We start from the raw sequence: 19910 nt of genomic DNA, 5'->3' as shown, positions 1-19910 counted from the left end.
GTAACCATTACGCCTAATATTAACCAAACCTTGAAGGCAATCGGGTGAAAAATAAAGCACATGGTACATACTGTCACAGTTTCAATTCTTTGACCCAATTGCATTTTTGAATTTTGATTTAAAGAACATTCTAGATTTCTCACTGCATAAATTCAATGTAACGCTGGTATTTATAGTAATGTAAAATGTAATGTGCTGCATTGCTCTATACCTAATTTTAGTTGACAATGCCACCTGAGGTAGTATTGTGAAATGATGACATTTCTTATATTTTATAAGAACAGGATTCAAATAAGAGGAGAATACAATACCTCATCATAATATTCATAATAATCTGTATGAAACCATAAATATGATGATTAGTACAAAAATACAGCTACTCTTATGATCTTAACTACTATAATACCATTTTCCTTAATGAAGCATATATTATCCATGTATGTAATTCTAATAAGGTAGTTGGAATCAGGGACCGGACAACCCTTTCCGCGATAAAACCCTTTCAATGGGCAACACTTAAACACGGGTAACACATTGAAAGACTTTCCCTTTTGAACTGCAAGCCCATTCATACCCTTACCTTTGACTAACCCTTACCGAAAAGCTAACCAAAAATAAGGCTAGCCCTTAATAAGGGTTACCCTTATCTTTAAGCGCTTTTTATAAAGGTTTCCCTTTGCGTGAAAGAGACAGGATTAGTATATATCTACGGTAGTGTATGAAAAGGAAAGAAAATACGTGCCTAGTCAAAGAACGCCGCCGTCGCCGCCGACGATCGCTCGGATTCGAAGTAATGTGTGCTTTATGAACAAGGTAGACGACTTAAATTAGCACGCTTATATGCTAAAAGGGAAGCCCTTTATAAGGCTAACCCTTATAAGCAATATGCAAGGTGTTGGTGAGCGGATGATAAGGGTTTTGAAAGGGTATTTGGGCTACCGATTACTCAAATGTGGTAGCTTTATATAAGGGTTTTTAAAAGCAAAACAAAGGGTTTCGTCTGGCAAAGGGTATGGTGAGTTAAGCCTTATGCAATACCCTTATAAAACCCCGATAAGGGATAGCGGGCCGGTCCCTGGTTGGAATATATTTAGCTCTAAGAAATTAATTACTTATTTTATACATATACCGGGGCTAGCCGGGTACACGCAATAATTACACTGTAAAGAAAATCGCTTTCATTAAGTGTTGATTAGTCGCGTATCCCAAGCTTGATATTAGGTAATATTATTATTACACAGTAGATTATTTACTTTTAAATATGACGCGTTACATGTGATGTTAGGTTACAAAATCACATAAAATCCTTTAAAGGCAGCGTTGGAATGGAAAAGTAATAAAAATAGTTTCCACGGTAGTAAATGATCTTGTCTAGAACATCAGAACCATCTAGGAACTTAGTTGCAATGCGATAGGTGTTAGGAATGCAGAGGTATTTTTATACTAGGTAATAATGCTATCAACCCGTGGCGTTTAATAAGTACATAAATACTGTAAAACCACCCAGTCCAGTATTACAACTTCACTATGGTACACTGGTGGTTCAGGGTCGGCAACGCGCGTGTAATATCTCCGGTGTTGCAGGCGTCCATAGGCTACGGTAACTGCTTACCATCAGGCGGGCCGTATGCTTGATTGCCACCGACGTGGTATAAAAAAAAAATATGGTTGTGTACCATACACAAGTTCAATAGGGTATCTTCCACATGTAGAATTTTATAACCTATATAGAAAATGAGCAATTTATCACAATAAATCGGAAACAAAAAAAAAATGTGGGTTTAATAAATAAATACTAATCTAAATTGAAAATTGTGCTTGTTATTTTCCAAATTCTAAATTATGCCTGTTATATTTTTAATCGTGCTCGTTGAATATTTACTGAATGTTACTGTTAAATTCAAAATACCTAATAATTGTACTTTTTTTTTCGGAGCAAAGGAATTTTGTATTAACTATAAGTGGAAACTCTTTTGGCCTATGTTCTAACTATATCTTTTACCTTATTGTATTATTATGTGCTGTATGTTTCTCAAATAAATTAATTAAAAAAAATTAAAAATTAAATACGCTTAAAACAAAATTTTACTTCCATATTTTTTTTTTGTCAGTACATAACATTTATTGATCAAAAATGTAAAATTATTATTAAGTGACTTTGACCATCATTTGTGACTTTTGTATTGATTTAAGACAATGGGTCCCATACAGACATTTGATCCTCAACACAAACCTGATCGACTTCGATTCCATTCATAAAAAGTGTAGAATACCCTATTGAGTCAGACCAAGCTAACTCTGCAGCGATTTTGATAGCAGCTGCGCAAGTGTTATTTCATAGAAGTTTGACGTTTTAAATAACACTTGCACAGTCGGTGCTATCAAAATCGCTGCAGAGTAAGCTTGGCCTGACTCTACGTAATTAAGTATCAATGCAATGTTCTCTTTGATTATTTTTGATTTCTTATTTATATTTAAAAATTTGATGCCTATACTACAAATTTCAAATGAGTAACACCGGAACATTTACTTGCTAAATAAAAAACAACGAAAACAGATATTTAAACAGAATTCCAGTTCCAAATGAAATATAGGAGGACAATTGGTAATGTCAATGTATTTATGTTTGAACCTTTGGAAAATTTCGCTTATACCGATTTCTGAGTTTTTCATTTGCATGGAACACATTTGCGTCCCATTTTATAACGTTCCTTGAGTTAATAAGTAAACAAAGCTTTGAATATTTCCTGATTGCTTGTTTTACAAATTAAACCAGTGTTCTAAGTAGTTTTAACACATTTGAAATCTGTATGCTCTGTAATTATCCCACAATCATCCTCAATAAATTCAATTCCTATAAAACGGTTTTCTTTTAATACAGGGTGGCTAAAAAATAAGTGCATACCCGTTGCCAGGGAGGTTTTGGGTTTATACTGAGCAACATTTATACTATGGGGCCAACCACGAAATCGCGAAAAAAAAATTACCCTCCCATAGAAAATGGACAAGCCAAAATGTACAGAACTGCCAAAACTTTTTTCGCGATTTCGGGGTTGGTCCTATAGTAAAAGTTGCTCAGTATAATCCCAAAACCTCCCTGGCAACGGGAATGCACTTATTTTTTAGCCACCGTGTATACGAATTGTATTTTATAACCCAACTAGTAAAACTAACCCTTTACTATTGGAATGAATATAACAAATATCCACTTCTAAGGCCTGTAGAACTCCTCATCTGCAAGATAAGAGGAGAAGTTTTTCTATCCTCAACAAGAGGCGAGCCGAGCATAACAAGAAAATGTTGTCCTATCCAACTAACTCATTCAGATCGTTGGAACCGGCCGTCACGCCTAGCCGAGTCCCCCAGCTGTTTTGGACAGCTCCGGTACTAGGAGAACATACCCATGACTGGTGCTTGTTGTACGCGGCCTGGAATGTTCTTGTACGAAGTCGAGGAGGGGCGCGGGCGGCGCGGGAGCGGGGGCGGGGGCAGGGGCTGGCTCGAACACGAGCGCGGAGGCGGGCGCGGGGGTCACCGGCACCGGCGACGTCGGCCGCACCACGCCGTTGCTACGAGTCGTCACCGACAACCCTGTCACCACACGCACCGACACCGGGGACTTCGGCTCCTCCTCTGTGAACAAATGAAACGTCATCAGTTTTTACATAAGCAAAAAAATACCCATATTTACAAGCCAGTCTATGTACACACTACAATAATTGCACGTAAAACAAAGAATAAACTTTACAAAAAGTCAGTTTGAAGTTGTTTTGTGTCTTGGACACCCTCATCTGCGGCCGGCAGGTTGTCAAACCCGTGTCAGCCGCTCGTCGACGGCTGCAGTGCGAGGCGGCAAAGTACCAGGCGAGCATAACAAGGCTAGCGTTCAAAACAACCGAGCTAATGACATCTCGGTATCGGCGAGAGCGGGACAACGGTACGAGCGCAACACCATTACGTGGCGCGATAAGCGAAATGGAGCTTTAAACCCTAGGCTATTCATTACAATATGTAGTGTAAGCGTGAAATCAGTCACGCTGCATTGGCGAGCTGGATGGGAGATAGGGCTTAGCGTATTGAATGAAAAGGATAGAGAAGGGGGCGTATCCTTCGGCACGAGCTGACGTCAGTACATGTGGTTATGAGCGCGTGCCTGTGATTGACGTTCGTGTTGCCAAGGCGCGCCGAAATCAGCTGCTAGCCAGAAAAAAGCGACCGCGCGTAAACGACCCGTCAATACGCTGCTTGTCTGCTACTTCGCTGCGTAAACAAATCGATTAAGAACCGAACATACCCTGTTATGTGGTTTTAATTAATACCTAGGTACGGTACGGCTACGAACTAGTAGGTATGAGTAAAGTATGACGTACATAGCGCCCCACTTTAGATAAGCTGTTATAAAACACATACCTAACTACATACAATTATATTCTATACTAAGTTTACTTTAAAAACCCCGGGTAACCGTAGTTCGTGTGACCGTAAAAATAAATACTCAATTTTTACGGACCAGGTGGCATCGAACGGGTTAAATTCCTAAAAGTATCAGTTAAGTTAGGTAAACTGCAAAATGAAAAAATAAATAAACTGCAAAAAACACTGTAAATATTTTTATTTCGGGATTGAATTACTCTTCATTTCGAACTACGAGTAACTACTTAGAACCAAAGGTTATTAAATTATTACCTTTTATTTTAACATTATGCAGCTTGTATTTTGATAAATAAAACAATAGATGAAGGGGACTGAACAGTTAATATATCTAAAATTCTATTGCCCGTAGAATATAATAAATACAGAAGTTATTGACCGTTTTATTTAAGCATTTATAGTACGGAGTCAAGGTTTCTGACCTTACGACTTTGACGAACAGACTTTATAGAGCTTCAAAACAACATATTAACCTGAATAATGAATGCCTTAGCCATCTCTGCCATCTTTATGTAACGAAGGAATGACCCTTCACACTCTTCACAGACAAGAACAGAATCTGGCTTCTAGCTTTGTCCAAAAATTTGAGGACGAAAGTTTTGGCTTCAGATGGTACACGCTCAGGGTACACGGGTGTATTGTACTCGTGCCTTGTAGAGATAGTTCGATGGTCTATTACAGACTTTACATGTGAGATTAAACTATTTAAAGACTATATAATTATAGAAATTATATCGATTGAATGAGATGATGTTAAAAACTTAGATGGTTCTATCAGGAATCCAAAAAAGGTCTGTAATGTGTGGTTTGTTTTTGGCATAGGTCATGACACGTTTTTTTAAACAATTGCAGCGTCATATATTTAAAGCTTTGCGCGTTTCTACTATATTATTGTACACGGTATACCTTCAGTTTTTACTGTTCTATTTCAGTTTTCTTGTTTTATCTAGAATGTAACGATCTACTTTTACTTGATGATATTTGGTTTTAGTTTAACATCTTGGAAAGGCAATAATAATAAAACAAACATGATAGCTTCCAGAATTTACTTCTTATTACTTGGTCTCGACCTCGACATTTTCTTACAGGCCCTTTACGTAAGTTTTTGTAAGTTGCACGGTGGTTGGCTGTCGGCTCCAGACACCAGGGGAACAAAGCCGTAAAGATTACGCAACGAGGGTGAGGGCGGATGTGCGTCACGGCGCGTGGGCTAGCATAGGGTTGGACGTTGGACACCTCCAGCCTTGATAACCGATTTGAAAAACTCTTATGGTTAGTCGGAAAAAAGTCACACGAAGGTTGCACGTGTATCGAAAGTTTTACCACTTTACTGACTTTATGTTACCTTCGGTTCGCTTTAAATGTGTACTAATACTAAGGTAACACTGCAGGTTCTTTGTTTTGTTTTCTTATTCGTATTAATTTAATGTAGGTGCTATTTTCTTCAATATTGCGTGTGTAGATTATGTAGTACCTACGCGGTAATGGGGGTCCCTTCGATTATTTTCTTGGACATATGAAATCACCCTATTTTTTTATAACGTAGAATTACATTGCCTAATTTTGAAGATTATGTAACATACAAAATACATACAAATGTAAACGACATACTTATTCAGATTAGACATGAGTAGTTCGCGAATGAAAGATTCAAATGAAGTACTTCACTTGATGTCACTCTTTCATTCACTAGTTCAATTCGGATTTATTTAGTTCTTTACTTCAGCAGTTCAGTTTAATTAACTTTTCATTTACTTGCTCATTCGCTTAGAGTGACAAGGACGCCACGTTTAAACCTTCGATTCATAAATTCATTTATTTGAGTGATTCATATTGAATGAAATTATCAATCGAATCCTTCATTCAACTCAATATATCCGCGAATGAGAGATAGAAAACCAGTACTGTTGATATAGATGGAGCTTTTGAGCTACTGAACTAAACTGAACTAGTGAACTAAAAGAGTGAAGTGAAGTACTTCACAGCGTATGAAAGGTATGAAAGATGCATATCAATCTTTTCTTTTTTGTGACACATTTTGCGCATGACAATTCAGATATATACTTGAATCCAAGAGAATATATTTTTACCTAAAATAATTTATCCTATCTGGGGCACCTGGCTCCTTAAGTGTCTCTGACAGTCTTTAAATGTGCGTAAATATATCAATATCTTTTACTTTGGTAATATAATTCTCTCGGCATCTTGCTTTTCTTTTACGTAGAAATTGCATGCGTGGGTGGAGGCAAAGATATTTTATTAACAATTCTTATCCTGGTTAAACTTAGTCAGGTAATAAGTTATGTCACAAAGGTTTTGATTAATAAAAAAGGTATAGGTATCCCTTATTATCTGTGATCGGAATAGGCACAGTATAAATACCTAAACTTGGTAGAACAAAGTCATAAGTGAAGACTGCCTTGCGATAAAAAAAAACGGAAACGTACTAAGTGAACAATAATTGTTATAAATACAGTAAAAAATAATACATTCCTCGTTTTTGTCCAATACAATCAATAGGCGTAAAATAAAACAACCAATATTTTTGTAACAATGTATATATTTCTTAAATCTTAATACACATAATCTCGCTACTCAATGTAAATACAAAATTATTTCAATTATATATCGTTAGACGTAGGACTGAGCTGGAGTGAGGCCAAGAAGGTTGCAGAAAACAGAAAGGCGTGGCGGGATCTTGTTGAGGCCCTATGCACCTCCGGGGTGCCCTAGGACATACAACAACAGCAACAATGTCGTCAGAATCAGGATCATATTCAGAACTAATATATAATTGTTGATATATAATTTAAATAATTTTGTATTTACATTGAGTAGCGAGCTTATGTGTATTTAGATTTAAGAAATATATAGTAATCATGGTCACCCTATGACTTTCGACATAAGCTGTATGGAAAGGGACAAGACGTCACATTGAGTAGGGTGACCAAATTGTATGCAAAAGTTTTTTTTCTACTTGCCATCTGAAAAATAATCATCATTTTTAACCTACCGCACAGTCCGCACATAATTTTTACGTCTGCCATTTAAAAGCGACCCCCTCCCTCTCTATGTCATCTTCGCTCCTGGAATTCAAAACAAGACCGTCGTTTAACATATCTTAACATTTCTTTCATGTTTATCTGACGTGGAATGTTTACTAAATGTTACTGTTAAATTCAACTTCTAAATTCAAAATACCTAAGTAATAATTGTACTTTTTTTTTCGGAGCAAAGGAATTTTGTATTAAGTAACTATAAGTGGAAACTCTTTTGGCCTATGTTCTAACTATATCTTTTACCTTATTGTATTATTATTTGATGTATGTTTCCCAAATAAATAAATTAAATTAAAAAAATTAAATGTTATATGGGTGATTTGCACTTTTGATGTTAATAAGATGAAGGTTGCCTTAGGCCTTAGGCCCCATTCGCACGAGAGCTTAAAAAGCGTTGCGCCCATAAGTAAGAGCGAGAAAGCGATATCTCTTTCTCGCTCTTACTTATGGGTACGTTACACACGCAACGCTTTTTAAGCTCTCGTGCGAATGGGGCCTTAAGATTTTAAGATCATGGTACCTACACGAAGGCCACGGCCATTACCGGCTGCGTCAACAAACGTTTCTCGATAACTTTTCGGGTCAAGGATTTTTTCGGCCTTGATTAGTTCAAACGGGGGTCCTTTTATGTCAAAATTACTTTCTTTGAATCTGACTAATAATGAAAGAGCTGTATAATACCTAACACAAGCACCGATGTTAAAGTAAATCAAGGGTCCGATACATAAAGCTGTGCCTAATTGCTTTTGATATCAATCTAATTTTGTTGAATTTTTAGTTTTAATCAAGACGCAACGGGCATTATTAATGTGTTGTTTAAGGCCTACTGCCAGAGCTTCTACACGTGCAGCCTGTGGGTAAGATATACGCAGAGTACTCTCAACACCCTGAGAGTACAATATAATAATGGGTTTAGGGTACTGTTGGGTCTGCCGCGCTTCTGCAGTGCATCAGGTATGTTTGCGGAGGCTCGAACTGATGGATTCCAGGCCATAATGCGTAAGCGTACTGCCTCACTGATGCGGAGGATGCGCGGTAGCTCCAACAGTCTGTTGCATGTGCTGGCCGAGAGGCTAGACTGCCCGTTCCAACACCACTGGATGCTGTTGCATGTACAGCAGTAGTGTTTGGAATGTGGCAGTCTTCATTATGTAAATAGTTAAATGTGATATATATTTTTATTTGTAATTTAATGTGTGTTTACTAACATTAGCATATTAAGATTAATTTAATTGTATTACTAACAAATTATATGGGCATTTGCCTGAAATAAATAATTAAATTGAATTGAATTAATAATTATCTTTGTTCGCAAGTTTTTTTTTTCATTTATTTTTCAGTCACATATACATAATCAATTTCAAAATTACTCGCCAAACTGCGTATCCAGTTTGTTGGCGAGAAAGCGTAAGTGTCGCGCGGCGCGCCATATCTTTTGTTTTCTTCCAATTTCCTGGCTTTACGCCCCCTCTAAATATGTAGATTCGTGCAAGTAAGATGCGAGAGTGCTATCAAAATGAGAACCAAATGAAATCATTTTCGATAGCAGATTCTGGGCATGCTCCCGGCAGCGGCGATATACATATACATAGTTAGGTTACATTTTGAATTTTTGCTTATATTTTAAATTTTTATTTTACTTTTCATAGCCAGCTAAGCCATAAAGAAAATTTATTTAGCTTGCGATCCCGTGAGAAAATGATTGCATGTGAAATGATTATTATTAAAAGATTTGTGCAACCAAAGGATAACCGGTCCAGCGAAGGCATCCATGTCGATAAAACGATACAAGCGAACCTGTTAAACACGGCGGTTATCATGACTGATCCGCAAGCCGCTCCGGTGTGCGAGCGAGATAGCATACTGAATGTATTTCGAACCGATAGCCGTACTAGGTGAGCATTTAGCATATAGGTCTATAAGTAACTTTTACTATAGGACCAGCCACGAACTCACGAAAAAAAAATTGGCTCCCATAAACATCGACGTCTAAGCCAAAATGTATGAAACAGCTGAATAGTGAGAAAAAAAACACCTGTATGGTGAAACAGCGATGTCCCGCTCGCACACCGGAGCGGCATGCGGATCCGCTTCCAATATGAAGAACGTCTCAGTCTCAGCTTGACCTACGATTATACACAGTTGTTACGAACTTCAAGGTCAAGTTACACTAGCGATTCGTTCAGCCGGGTAAATTTATATTTGTGAATTATTTTGTAACTAGTGGATCGAGTCGATCGGCATACCTAAACATGGAGCAAATAGCTGATACCTGTTTGACTGCAGTTTCAATTTATTGACAGAGTTTAACCGGCGGCCTTTAGAGCCAGGATCTGATCAGATGATCCAGCCAACGTTTATTATGAAGAATATTGTAACGTTTCCAAGGGTCTCATCATTCAGGGATGCTGTTAGTAGGTATAATACCTACTAACATACTACTACCTAAGGTATTCCAACTATTGTGAAAGTAAATATGTCTGTTAATACTTCATGACGAATGTAGAAGGTGAAAAATAGTAACCAAAGAGAAATTAACATACGAGTAGGAAATTTTATTAAACACCACTAAGAGGACAAATGTAGTATTGACATGACATAAACAGCTAGTTGTAAAAATATCAATATTAATTTATTTCTAAATTCTGAGTCAATAATGGCAAAATAATCATTCGCACAGTAAGACTAAGAACCTCTGTCTGTGCAATAAGCATTAAATAAATAAACAAAAAAACCGGCCAAGCCGGATTTGCCCACCGAGGGTTCCGTACTTTTTAGTATTTGTTGTTATAGCGGCAACAGAAATACATCATCTGTGAAAATTTCAACTGTCTAGCTATCACGGTTCATGAGATACAGCCTGGTGACAGACGGACAGACAGACAGACGGACAGTGGAGTCTTAGTAATAGGGTCCCGTTTTTACCCTTTGGGTACGGAACCCTAAAAAGAACATGTGTTTTCTATCAAAACAAAAATACAAACACCCAAACTAATAACATTTTTGAAAATCGTTTAAAAATGTGATATCGCATCCTATCGCACCTACGCTGTATAGTAGTCATACTAGTCATAGTGCACTTAGCGAGTTTCATATCTAACAAGCAGGGGCTTACGTGAATAAATCGAATATTGCATATTCGTGCTCTCCTCCCTGTCTGGATAAGCGCGGGGGTACACGGGCGGGGTACACGGGGTACACGGCACGTGACAGCGCGTCACGCGGCGTCCCGAATGAAACTAGCGAACGTGTGGCCTCTCTAGTAACCTCTCTAGCGTTTCTGCGGTGCTGGTAGTTGCACTACAAACATAGTTTCTTGGTGTGGGGATTCAATGAACTATTTATAATTTTCATTTAAATCAACGGTAAAATGGTAATTCCGGAGACGTGAAAATTGTGAGTACTTATAGAACTTTCATGAGGTTCGAATAAAATTGAAAACTTTGAAAAAAACACTATGAATGCGTCTAGGTTCACCTTGTTCATAATTATTCCAAATTTTAAATCGATAGGGCATACGTACTAGTTCTCGAGATATTTAGCGATGTGACAGACAGACGACGGACTGAATTGCACCATAATATAAGATTATATTATATTAACTCATTATATTTACTAACATATGTACTTACATATATTTTTTGTAAATGTAAAATGTGAGCTGTAAAATTTGCTTTTACCAATAAAGTTCTGTATTCTGTATAAGGGTTCCTTATTACCTTTCTGGTACGGAACCATAAACACAATGAAAAAAAAAATACTCAAAAGATGACAAAAGTGAAGCGAGGAACTTAGAGTACAACTAATAACAATTTTAAAAGAACAATAATTTTAATTGAGCAAGAGCAAATGTACTTAATGAAGTAAATTCCTTAAACCACAAGTAGGTAAATTATGATTGGTAAGTTAATAAATCCTTGAAATTTCAGTAAACAAATTATATAAATGATAGTGTCAATAACCTACAAGTTGAGATAAGCAAATATCAGTTTTTATGTCAGCGAAAGATAAACAACGCCACGTGTGACGCGATAACAAATCATGCCACTTTACTATAAAACACAACTTTTAATTTAAGTAATTTAATTAAATCAATGTTTAAGACCGAGTAGATCCATAGTTTGTTAGTTACAGAGTATCTTAATAACTATGTTAGTGGCATAAGTGGCACAATACAAAAACAAAACAATTAAAATGGAATAATACGAAAAAAAAAAACAACATATTATCTACACGATTTAATTGGCCCCTTTCCAATATAACTATATAACAATAGTTTTTTCACCTCAGCAGCTCTAAACAAGCGTACTTTCGTCACTCTCTGGAGTGAGGAAAGTGCAACTTTCGTCACTCGCCAAACACATTATTTAGCGAATTATTTTGCAAGCTATTTCATTAAATTTTGGTAAATAGGTAATAAAAAGAGGTGTAATTAGTAGGTATAATGATATAAACTGCTTAACTTTTTTTATTTTTTACTCCATTAGATGCACTATCCTAAACAAAGACTTGATTTATCTGTATTTAAGAAAACAGGCATCGCGTGAAATGGGCGAAATGCCATTTAGGTATATCTCTAATAAATCACACTTTAGTATCTAGCCTAGCTGGAAAATTGCGTGTTAACAGGAATGTTAATTGCCTAATATTCCGAACCTGTTAAACTGCGTTCGTAAACGTATTCGTCGACTGTCGCGTTTAAACGAGTCATGCTGATTAGATAAAGGAAAGAAAACGCAATAAATGGCCCGTTTACTAGAACATTGACGTGACGTTCACTTAGGATTGCTTTAAATACTATAGCGTGGCATTCCTTTAAAAGAACCACATTTGCCTCCACAACACGTATATAGTATTCAACATTTTTCACGAGGCGACCCCTTGGCATGATAAAATTTTACGCGTCCCTCTCAATGGCAGGCTTCACGACCTCCAGAGGGTCAAATGTTGAAGACCATTGGCTGAATAGTCATCATCATCATCATCATATCAGCCCTTTATCGCCCACTGCTGAGCATAGGCCTCTGTTCCAGTACGCCACTTGTCCCGGTCCCGAGCTAATCTCATCCAGAAGTGACCCGCAATCTTCCGGATGTCGTCCACTCAACGAGCCAACAAAAACACGAACGAAGGAATAGTGAAAACATTTAAGTATTAAATTTAATAAGGTACCTGTACCTACCTATACTTTTGCTTCTAAATTAATTACCAGCAGTTTTTTTTTAAAGGCCATGCGAAAGAATATTCTCTAACAGCTGATTTTGTGATTGGTCTCGTAATTTAACAGTTCTTTTTACTCAACAGACTTCGCAACCTTCACCTATGTCGGTATTTCATGCAAAAACTTTTTGTTCGAGTTTTTATATAACCGCCGTGCCCTATACACGTGTACCGTTTTCATACGGTTCAGTTGCGCTCAGTGGCGTGGCGCTGCCAATCGAGCATGAGGACATGACGTGTGCTCGCATGAACCTGTCATACATATAGGTACCTATTAGGCATAGATATAAAAACATTTGTTTAGTATAGTATACCTGGTGGTGCGCCCTTGATTTGATATTAACATAAGCCAAAGATGATATAATAAGATAGAGCGGTACTGTCATAGTAAATTTTGTAACCACTGTAAATTCACCGCCATCTATCGACATACTTTAAAACTAAAAATGAAGATTTATAAAAATACGTTAAAATGTATTTAAATATAGATAAATGATTTTTTTATTTGCATTAATTATTTTTATATGATTTTGACCCATGTTCTTTCACTGATATGCGTTAAAATTGTTAAATAACAAACGAAACCGTCAACGCCATCTATACGACAGTTGGCCAAAACTAGTAGCGCCCTCTGAACGAGAATCAAATTTTCTTGATTTTCGAGGCACGTTTTTTCCTTAGACTGTATCCATCTATTACGGAGTTATATCTATCTTTGGTATAGTATACCTGGTGGTGCGCCCATGATTTGATATCACTATAAGCTGAATCAACCAGGTAGATGTAGGTGGGTATATCACTTTCCCTGTCCCTGTTCAAGACCACCATCTGACACATTTTTTTCTTGTCAGGCTTTCGGTACTTCGTTAGACATGTGTCGCTCATGTCTATTCAGCTACCAAAAAGTCCACACACGGTCTCCCCTATTACATACCATAATTCGTCTGTAAATACCCAAAGGCCAATTGATGATTCATAAACATAAGGAACGTATATCACCGACGATACAGCACTAACGATGAAAGTTAGGACCTTGACACGAAGATCGCGAAACACTTACGTACTAAGTACGTCGTACAGCTAATCTCATAAAAACTATACAATTGCGGAATTACGCAACGCCCGGCACGGGCGGCCATTATTGGATTACAAGACATTGTCTTTGTGTGAGACATCCGCCAGTTACGCAAACTACACACATACGTAAATATATCGTCAGTCAATGAACGGTCAAAGATTTTCATCAAATACCTGTTTGCTTATCCCCCATTTGAATAGCGCAGCAAGTTCCTGTACCGCGAACATCCAAATCGATATCTCGCTCTTGTAAGTTCTAGCGATAGAGACTAAAACGAAGTTTCAGAATCCAGGGCGTAGGGCCTCGGATTCCCATAACATCAGATCAGGGACAGCAGGGCGAGGACAGAGGGCCTACCTTCTTTCCTCAGATGTTATATGGAATCGACTTCCTTCCTTAAATGTTATTGGACTCGTTCCAGCGCCAACGAGACGGAAGTTCTGGTGAATGCGTGATCGTGTAGTTGTAACTCGAGGTCAGATCGAGTTACTCATTAGAGCAGTGTTTTTCAACCCTCTTGAAGCCTCAATAACCAAGAAAGTAATAATCATCTTAATGGGTGTACTAAAAACGGCCGCAATTTTTTTTTGTAATGACAAAAACACAGGCATTATTCATATACCTATATGATGTATGCAAAGTAGTCCCTGATGTAGTCTTATCTTATCTTATCTTATGGTTTCGGGGGCCCTTACGGATACACTTCGACCCATAGGGATCTTTTGTGCAGTTACCCCCTAGAAAAGATCCGTCCGCTACTCAAGAGCCTTCCCCACCATCTCCATATGCCGGATGATGGACCTTATGGGTAGCTTTTTGAATTCCTTTGGTACCAGGTAGCCTGTAGTCTTAATCCTCTATATTCGAATCAACAACGCTAAGATATGAAAACACTGGTTTTTCGCTCTCGCTGACTGATCGGTCCTTTTCTTTTCCTTTGTCTGCCTCTTCTTATAATCTAAGCGTTTTTTACACTTGCTTCCCTTATGTCCATACAACCCTATGTTACTTAAGTGGCATCATTTAAGTACATAAATACTTAAATTATAAGATTTAAAGATTTGTATTGAACATAAGAAAATACATTTTAATAACTATTTGATCGTAAACAGCTGCATTAGTATGAAGTGTGTCGCAGCTATTTACGCCCACGCCAAATATTGCGTTACTGCTAAATTAAACCCATCAGTTGTCTTATTTAGCGGAAAGTGGCAAGTACATCAGAGAAAGTTTAAGTCGTAAGTTTGGAAATTTCAAAAGGCAAGGCATTCTTGAACTTTAATTTATTTCATACAAACATCATACAGCTGTTTAAAGAGTACCTAATAGGTAAAATGTTTCTCATTTAATAACCAATTGGAATTGAAGTCCTAAATAGCTTAGATTTCGTTTTAATAGGAATCCAGTAGGGCATGCAATATCGGACGGTATTTTCCGGAACTGATTTTCGATATTGGGTCCCAATTCCGGAATTCCGGAACTGGTTCCTGAATTAGGTTTCATCATATTTTTATTAGATTTTTTATAAACAGAGAGTAATTAATTGTCCAATAAAGTATTATTATTATTAATCAAGATTAGCACCAAATTGTGACTAAGGTCACTTTTAGAGTTAGACCAAGATAACTCTGCAAAGATTTTGATAGCATAGACTATAAGTGTTATTTATATATACATGAAATAAAACTATGAAAACGGATTATATCGCGTATATTGAATTTATAATACATCCCGACGTTTCGAACAAGTAACTATCGCGGTAACCGACGACAATATTATGTTATTTATACGTCATAATACTCATAATATCAAAGAAGTTTGCTTTCCCTGTTTGTTTTTTCTAATGAAGTGTAAAATAATAACAGTGTTGGCTCATATACCTACTTAATGCAAAACAGTGCTTTATATTTAATCGTTACGCTTTTCAAGTTTGGTTTTTTCCTTACTACTATATAGTTCCTAATAATCCTAATTCAGAATATAATATGTGCTGCTACAGGATCCGAATCCTTTCATTGAGGGCACTTCTTTTAGAATTGAGAATAAAATATCCAATTTTTTTTAGATTTTAATTCAAAAGTATCGCGTAGGTAGGATTCTGGGCAAGTAAATGTTTGCTTAAGCAAGTATCGAAAGTAAACAATTCGATGGTTAAGTTTTAAGTTAATGAGGCATGTTAATGCATGCTGCTAGACTATTCAGACTTTTGTCAGCGTCAGCTAATAATACCAGCATACTTGTAGTTTCTTGGTAATGTACAAATAAAAGTACTTAAATACATTCCGGAATTGTAATATCGGAATATCGGAAAATTTGTCCGAGATTCCGAAATTTCGAAATTCCGGAATCCCGTAATGCAAGCGCTATAATCCAGCAAGCAGCCTCGGTATTAGTTAATTTAAAAGCTATACGATCGTTATAACAGGTTCTACACATTACATCAATTGGTTAATTTAATTAAGAGTATTCGCAATTCGACATAAAGTGCTGTTAAAATAATATATCATCGATCTTATTAAGCCTCGGTACTATTTAACGCTGAGCAAAGTGCAACAAAACACCCAAGTCACATATAGTAGAATTTGAAATGGCACTACGGTATTGACCTAGTACGAAATCTTACTCAACTTGTGTTAGTTGTGTTCTTGTGTGTTGTATACGTGAGCATATGAGCGTGGCGTGCCCGGGCCGACCTTGGCAAGAGGAACGCCTTGAGTCCGACCACCGCACTTCCAGGAGTACAATTATATTCGTCTCAAAAGTCCAACGTTCAATCAAACCAGTAATGTACTCTCCAAGTATTATCAGTTGTTGAGGAGTTATACTGGTTCGTCTTGGACTCGCATGCAATTGGAAGGCGATGTAAATTCATCGCAGCACGAACCTAGGTAACGCTTGCACGACTTGTTTTTATCCTACTCGTTTCTGTTGTCCTGCTCCCAATGTAGAGCTCAAGGGAACATCGTGCTGTTTGGCGAGTTGGCGTAAATAGAACTTGACTGGACAACGCACGGGTTAAATCAGTAAGTCTAACTAGAAACATGGAATTAGTGTGTATTAGTAGTAGCTATATTATTACTTAAATCAAAGGTGCATAATGTAAAGGTAAACAATGTTTGAACTGAAAAATCAATACCCGTTTGTTGCAATTCTCGATGGGCAATGATCTCTCGGAGATCAGATCAGACACATATAGTATATCAATATACTTACGCATAAAGAAAGGATTCTATAATTTTAAACCGTTAATGGAAATATCAACTACCTACGTACCTACTGCCTGCAGAGAAAGAATTTATGAAAATTCGCCTTTTAAAAGATTTTGGATATTGTTGTTCACGGAAGATCCTGTAGATTAATCAGACGCCCGCACAAAACTGTTGAAGCATTCAGCATATTGTTTAGCTGTGGTCTTGGATTTTGTTGTGCAAAAACACGACGAGGTCGAACGCAAGGCCGCTGTGGGCCGGCTTGCACGTGCCAGTCAACTGTGACATACGTCCATTCCGTTCCGATATAACCTAATGAAGCTCGTTATAACTTACCTAAATACTCCTTTATCCATTTCTTTTTCGGTGGCGGTCGCACAGTCTGATGATCCTTCGTTTCCTCCTTGGAGGGGGTAGTTTGCGATGACGTAGAAGGTTTTTCAGCATCATCAGGAATTCGGGGAACAGTTAGAGCTGTTAACATTTGCTGCGGAAACCCGTAACCATGTATAGCATGTCCGTGTGCTTGGAACTGCTGGTATGCTTTCAGGGTTATCGGGATGGGCTCTACAATCTTGCCGAATTCTGTCTCCCTGGTGTTGATGGCAATGGTGTGGATGGTGTCGCTGTAGTAGTCACTCGGAGTGGCCATCGCGCCGAACACTTCCGTACCGCTCGCGTATCTGGCAGTGCATAGATTCACTTCGGAAGATTCCATAAGAATACCCATTCTACAGTAGGACGACACAGATACTAACTAGCTACTGTAAACGCTAAAGTCTCCATGGTCATAACACTTTCGTTCTAACATTCATTTCAATAATTTCAATAGAAGCCTATTGTCCGTATCACTGTTTAATAAGAATTGTTTAAAGTCTTTTCAAAAGCATCTGTAAAGATATATCGTTATTGCGGATACGTTTGCGAAATTGCTGAACAATTTATTTGTCCGATAACGCCTGGATAAAAAGTTATTTGCCTCCACAATTCAAACAACAACACAATGGATAATGTCTACCCCGTACAATCTGAATGGCTTCATTTGAAGTGCTAAGTATGACGCAGAAAGATGCTTGCGAAATTAGTCATTTTGTAAGTTCTAGCAAAAAAGTTGCTAGAGAAATTCTGTCTTGAGTTAAATCGTAAGTAAAATAATACGAATATATGACTACAATCAATACTTATGACAGGTCCTTAGTGCTGGGCATTATTTGCAAGAAAGAGAGGGTGTGAGATGTGAGCGTAAGCAAGAAAGGCAAACTAGTTAGAATGGGTGATGTGGGGCGACCTAGAAGCGGTGCGCTCAACAAGTGAGGGAGGGCGGCTGGCGTCGAACGCATGGCATGTCCCGCCGGCACGTGCACTTGCCCCCCCTCCCCACCACTCGCCGCGCCGCACACAGTTAACTACACCTCCGCGGCTATCATGCGGCCCTGGTACCGCGGCCAACTGAATTGGCAGACATTGTGGATTAAACACATGACGCTGTTTGCGAATAAAATTTTACTGATAAAAATATAATCTAAAATGCTAATGTAAACAAGTCACCTAATGATTTGTTTCAACATAACATACCAATAACAGGCTAGACTAGAAATCATTCTAGCCATGGAGCAAAACAAGATTGAGACGTAAATATAGGATGGTTAACATAAAAAGGCCTTCAACTAGCTAAAGACAACTTAGACCAAATATCAATAGTACTCAGACCCTCAAACAGACGATGTGATGTGACATAAATAATACCTAGTTAACACAAACAACTAAATATCCCCCAAAATGATTTGTTAAACACCTTAGTTCATGCAATTAACAAAGGTCATGCTATTTATAGCATTGGCCTTACGCCATGTATGGCGTTTACGCCATGAAGCCTACCAGTACGTCCCAAGAGCTGCATGAATTGAGATTAATTAATTACGAACGTATTAGGGATATTACTGGATCAGGAATCAAGAACATTCGCGCTGGTTACACGTGGCGTGTGGCTCGTGCTGTATGTTATTCAATAACAAACGCTTATTACAAAAAACGTAGACATTACTCATTCTTATGAACGATTTTAGAATAGAAGATGAAACAACAAATAAATAGAAAGAGGATCTGAAAAGACAAACTCGAAAACATAATTTAACATTTCAAATATTAGGAAGAACATCAACTCAGTGACAACATTGTTAAAGAATTCAACTAAGTAAATAAAATGATTTAATTAAAGAACACAAATTAAGCCATCAAATTAATCATCAATCATATATCCCGCAAATTAAATGTCGCATGACACTAGGAGTTCATAAACAGTAAACACCATAAGAGCAAGCTAAAATAGTATAATGTTCAAGTTAACGCATTGAAAACTAGAAGCATACGAACGTATACAACGCGTGTTATATAAACGCACAACACGTGTCCATGTTTATATTATGTAATAGCCAGTAACTACTAATCACTAAATAGCTAGAATGTAGATGAATGTACACAATACTAAAGATTTCATTTGCGTGTGACGCGTAATCGATAAGCATTATATTTTTGAAAACTTCATGTGCCAAATAACTGAAATAACATTATAAGCAGGGGAAACCGTGAGGTGTAAAAATCTGTGAATTTTATTACTACAAGAATCCTAATTATAAATAATAAGTTAATAACAAAAATAAATATATACGATTTCTCAGTACTTCTTGAAATAACATTATAAGCAGGGGAAACCGTGAGGTGTAAAAATCTGTGAATTTTATTACTACAAGAATCCTAATTATAAATAATAAGTTAATAACAAAAATAAATATATACGATTTCTCAGTACTTCTTGAAATAACATTATAAGCAGGGGAAACCGTGAGGTGTAAAAATCTGTGAATTTTATTACTACAAGAATCCTAATTATAAATAATAAGTTAATAACAAAAA

General features: G+C 37.2%; 1 protein-coding gene across 5 annotated transcripts in view; it reads right to left on the bottom strand.

Moving 5' to 3' along the window:
• Positions 1-19910, bottom strand: part of LOC134750026 (max-binding protein MNT-like) — a 53415-nt gene that overhangs the window by 16515 nt on the left and 16990 nt on the right. For 3 of the 5 annotated variants that reach the window (XM_063685102.1, XM_063685104.1, XM_063685105.1), the window contains exons 1-2: positions 17334-17850; positions 3402-3633 (exon numbers count right to left, since the gene is read on the bottom strand). In XM_063685102.1, the coding sequence (XP_063541172.1) occupies positions 3402-3633; positions 17334-17727 (626 nt within the window). In that variant the 5' untranslated portion in view covers positions 17728-17850. Of the gene's footprint in view, positions 1-3401; positions 3634-17333; positions 17852-19910 lie in introns of those variants that run through there. The other 2 variants (XM_063685103.1, XM_063685106.1) reach the window with 2 other exon arrangements.

This window comes from Cydia strobilella, chromosome 19 (assembly GCF_947568885.1).
Source record: "Cydia strobilella chromosome 19, ilCydStro3.1, whole genome shotgun sequence".
NCBI lineage: Eukaryota > Metazoa > Arthropoda > Insecta > Lepidoptera > Tortricidae > Cydia > Cydia strobilella.
The sequence above is the reverse complement of the archived record's forward strand: the minus strand, read 5'-3'. Positions and strand labels throughout refer to the sequence as shown.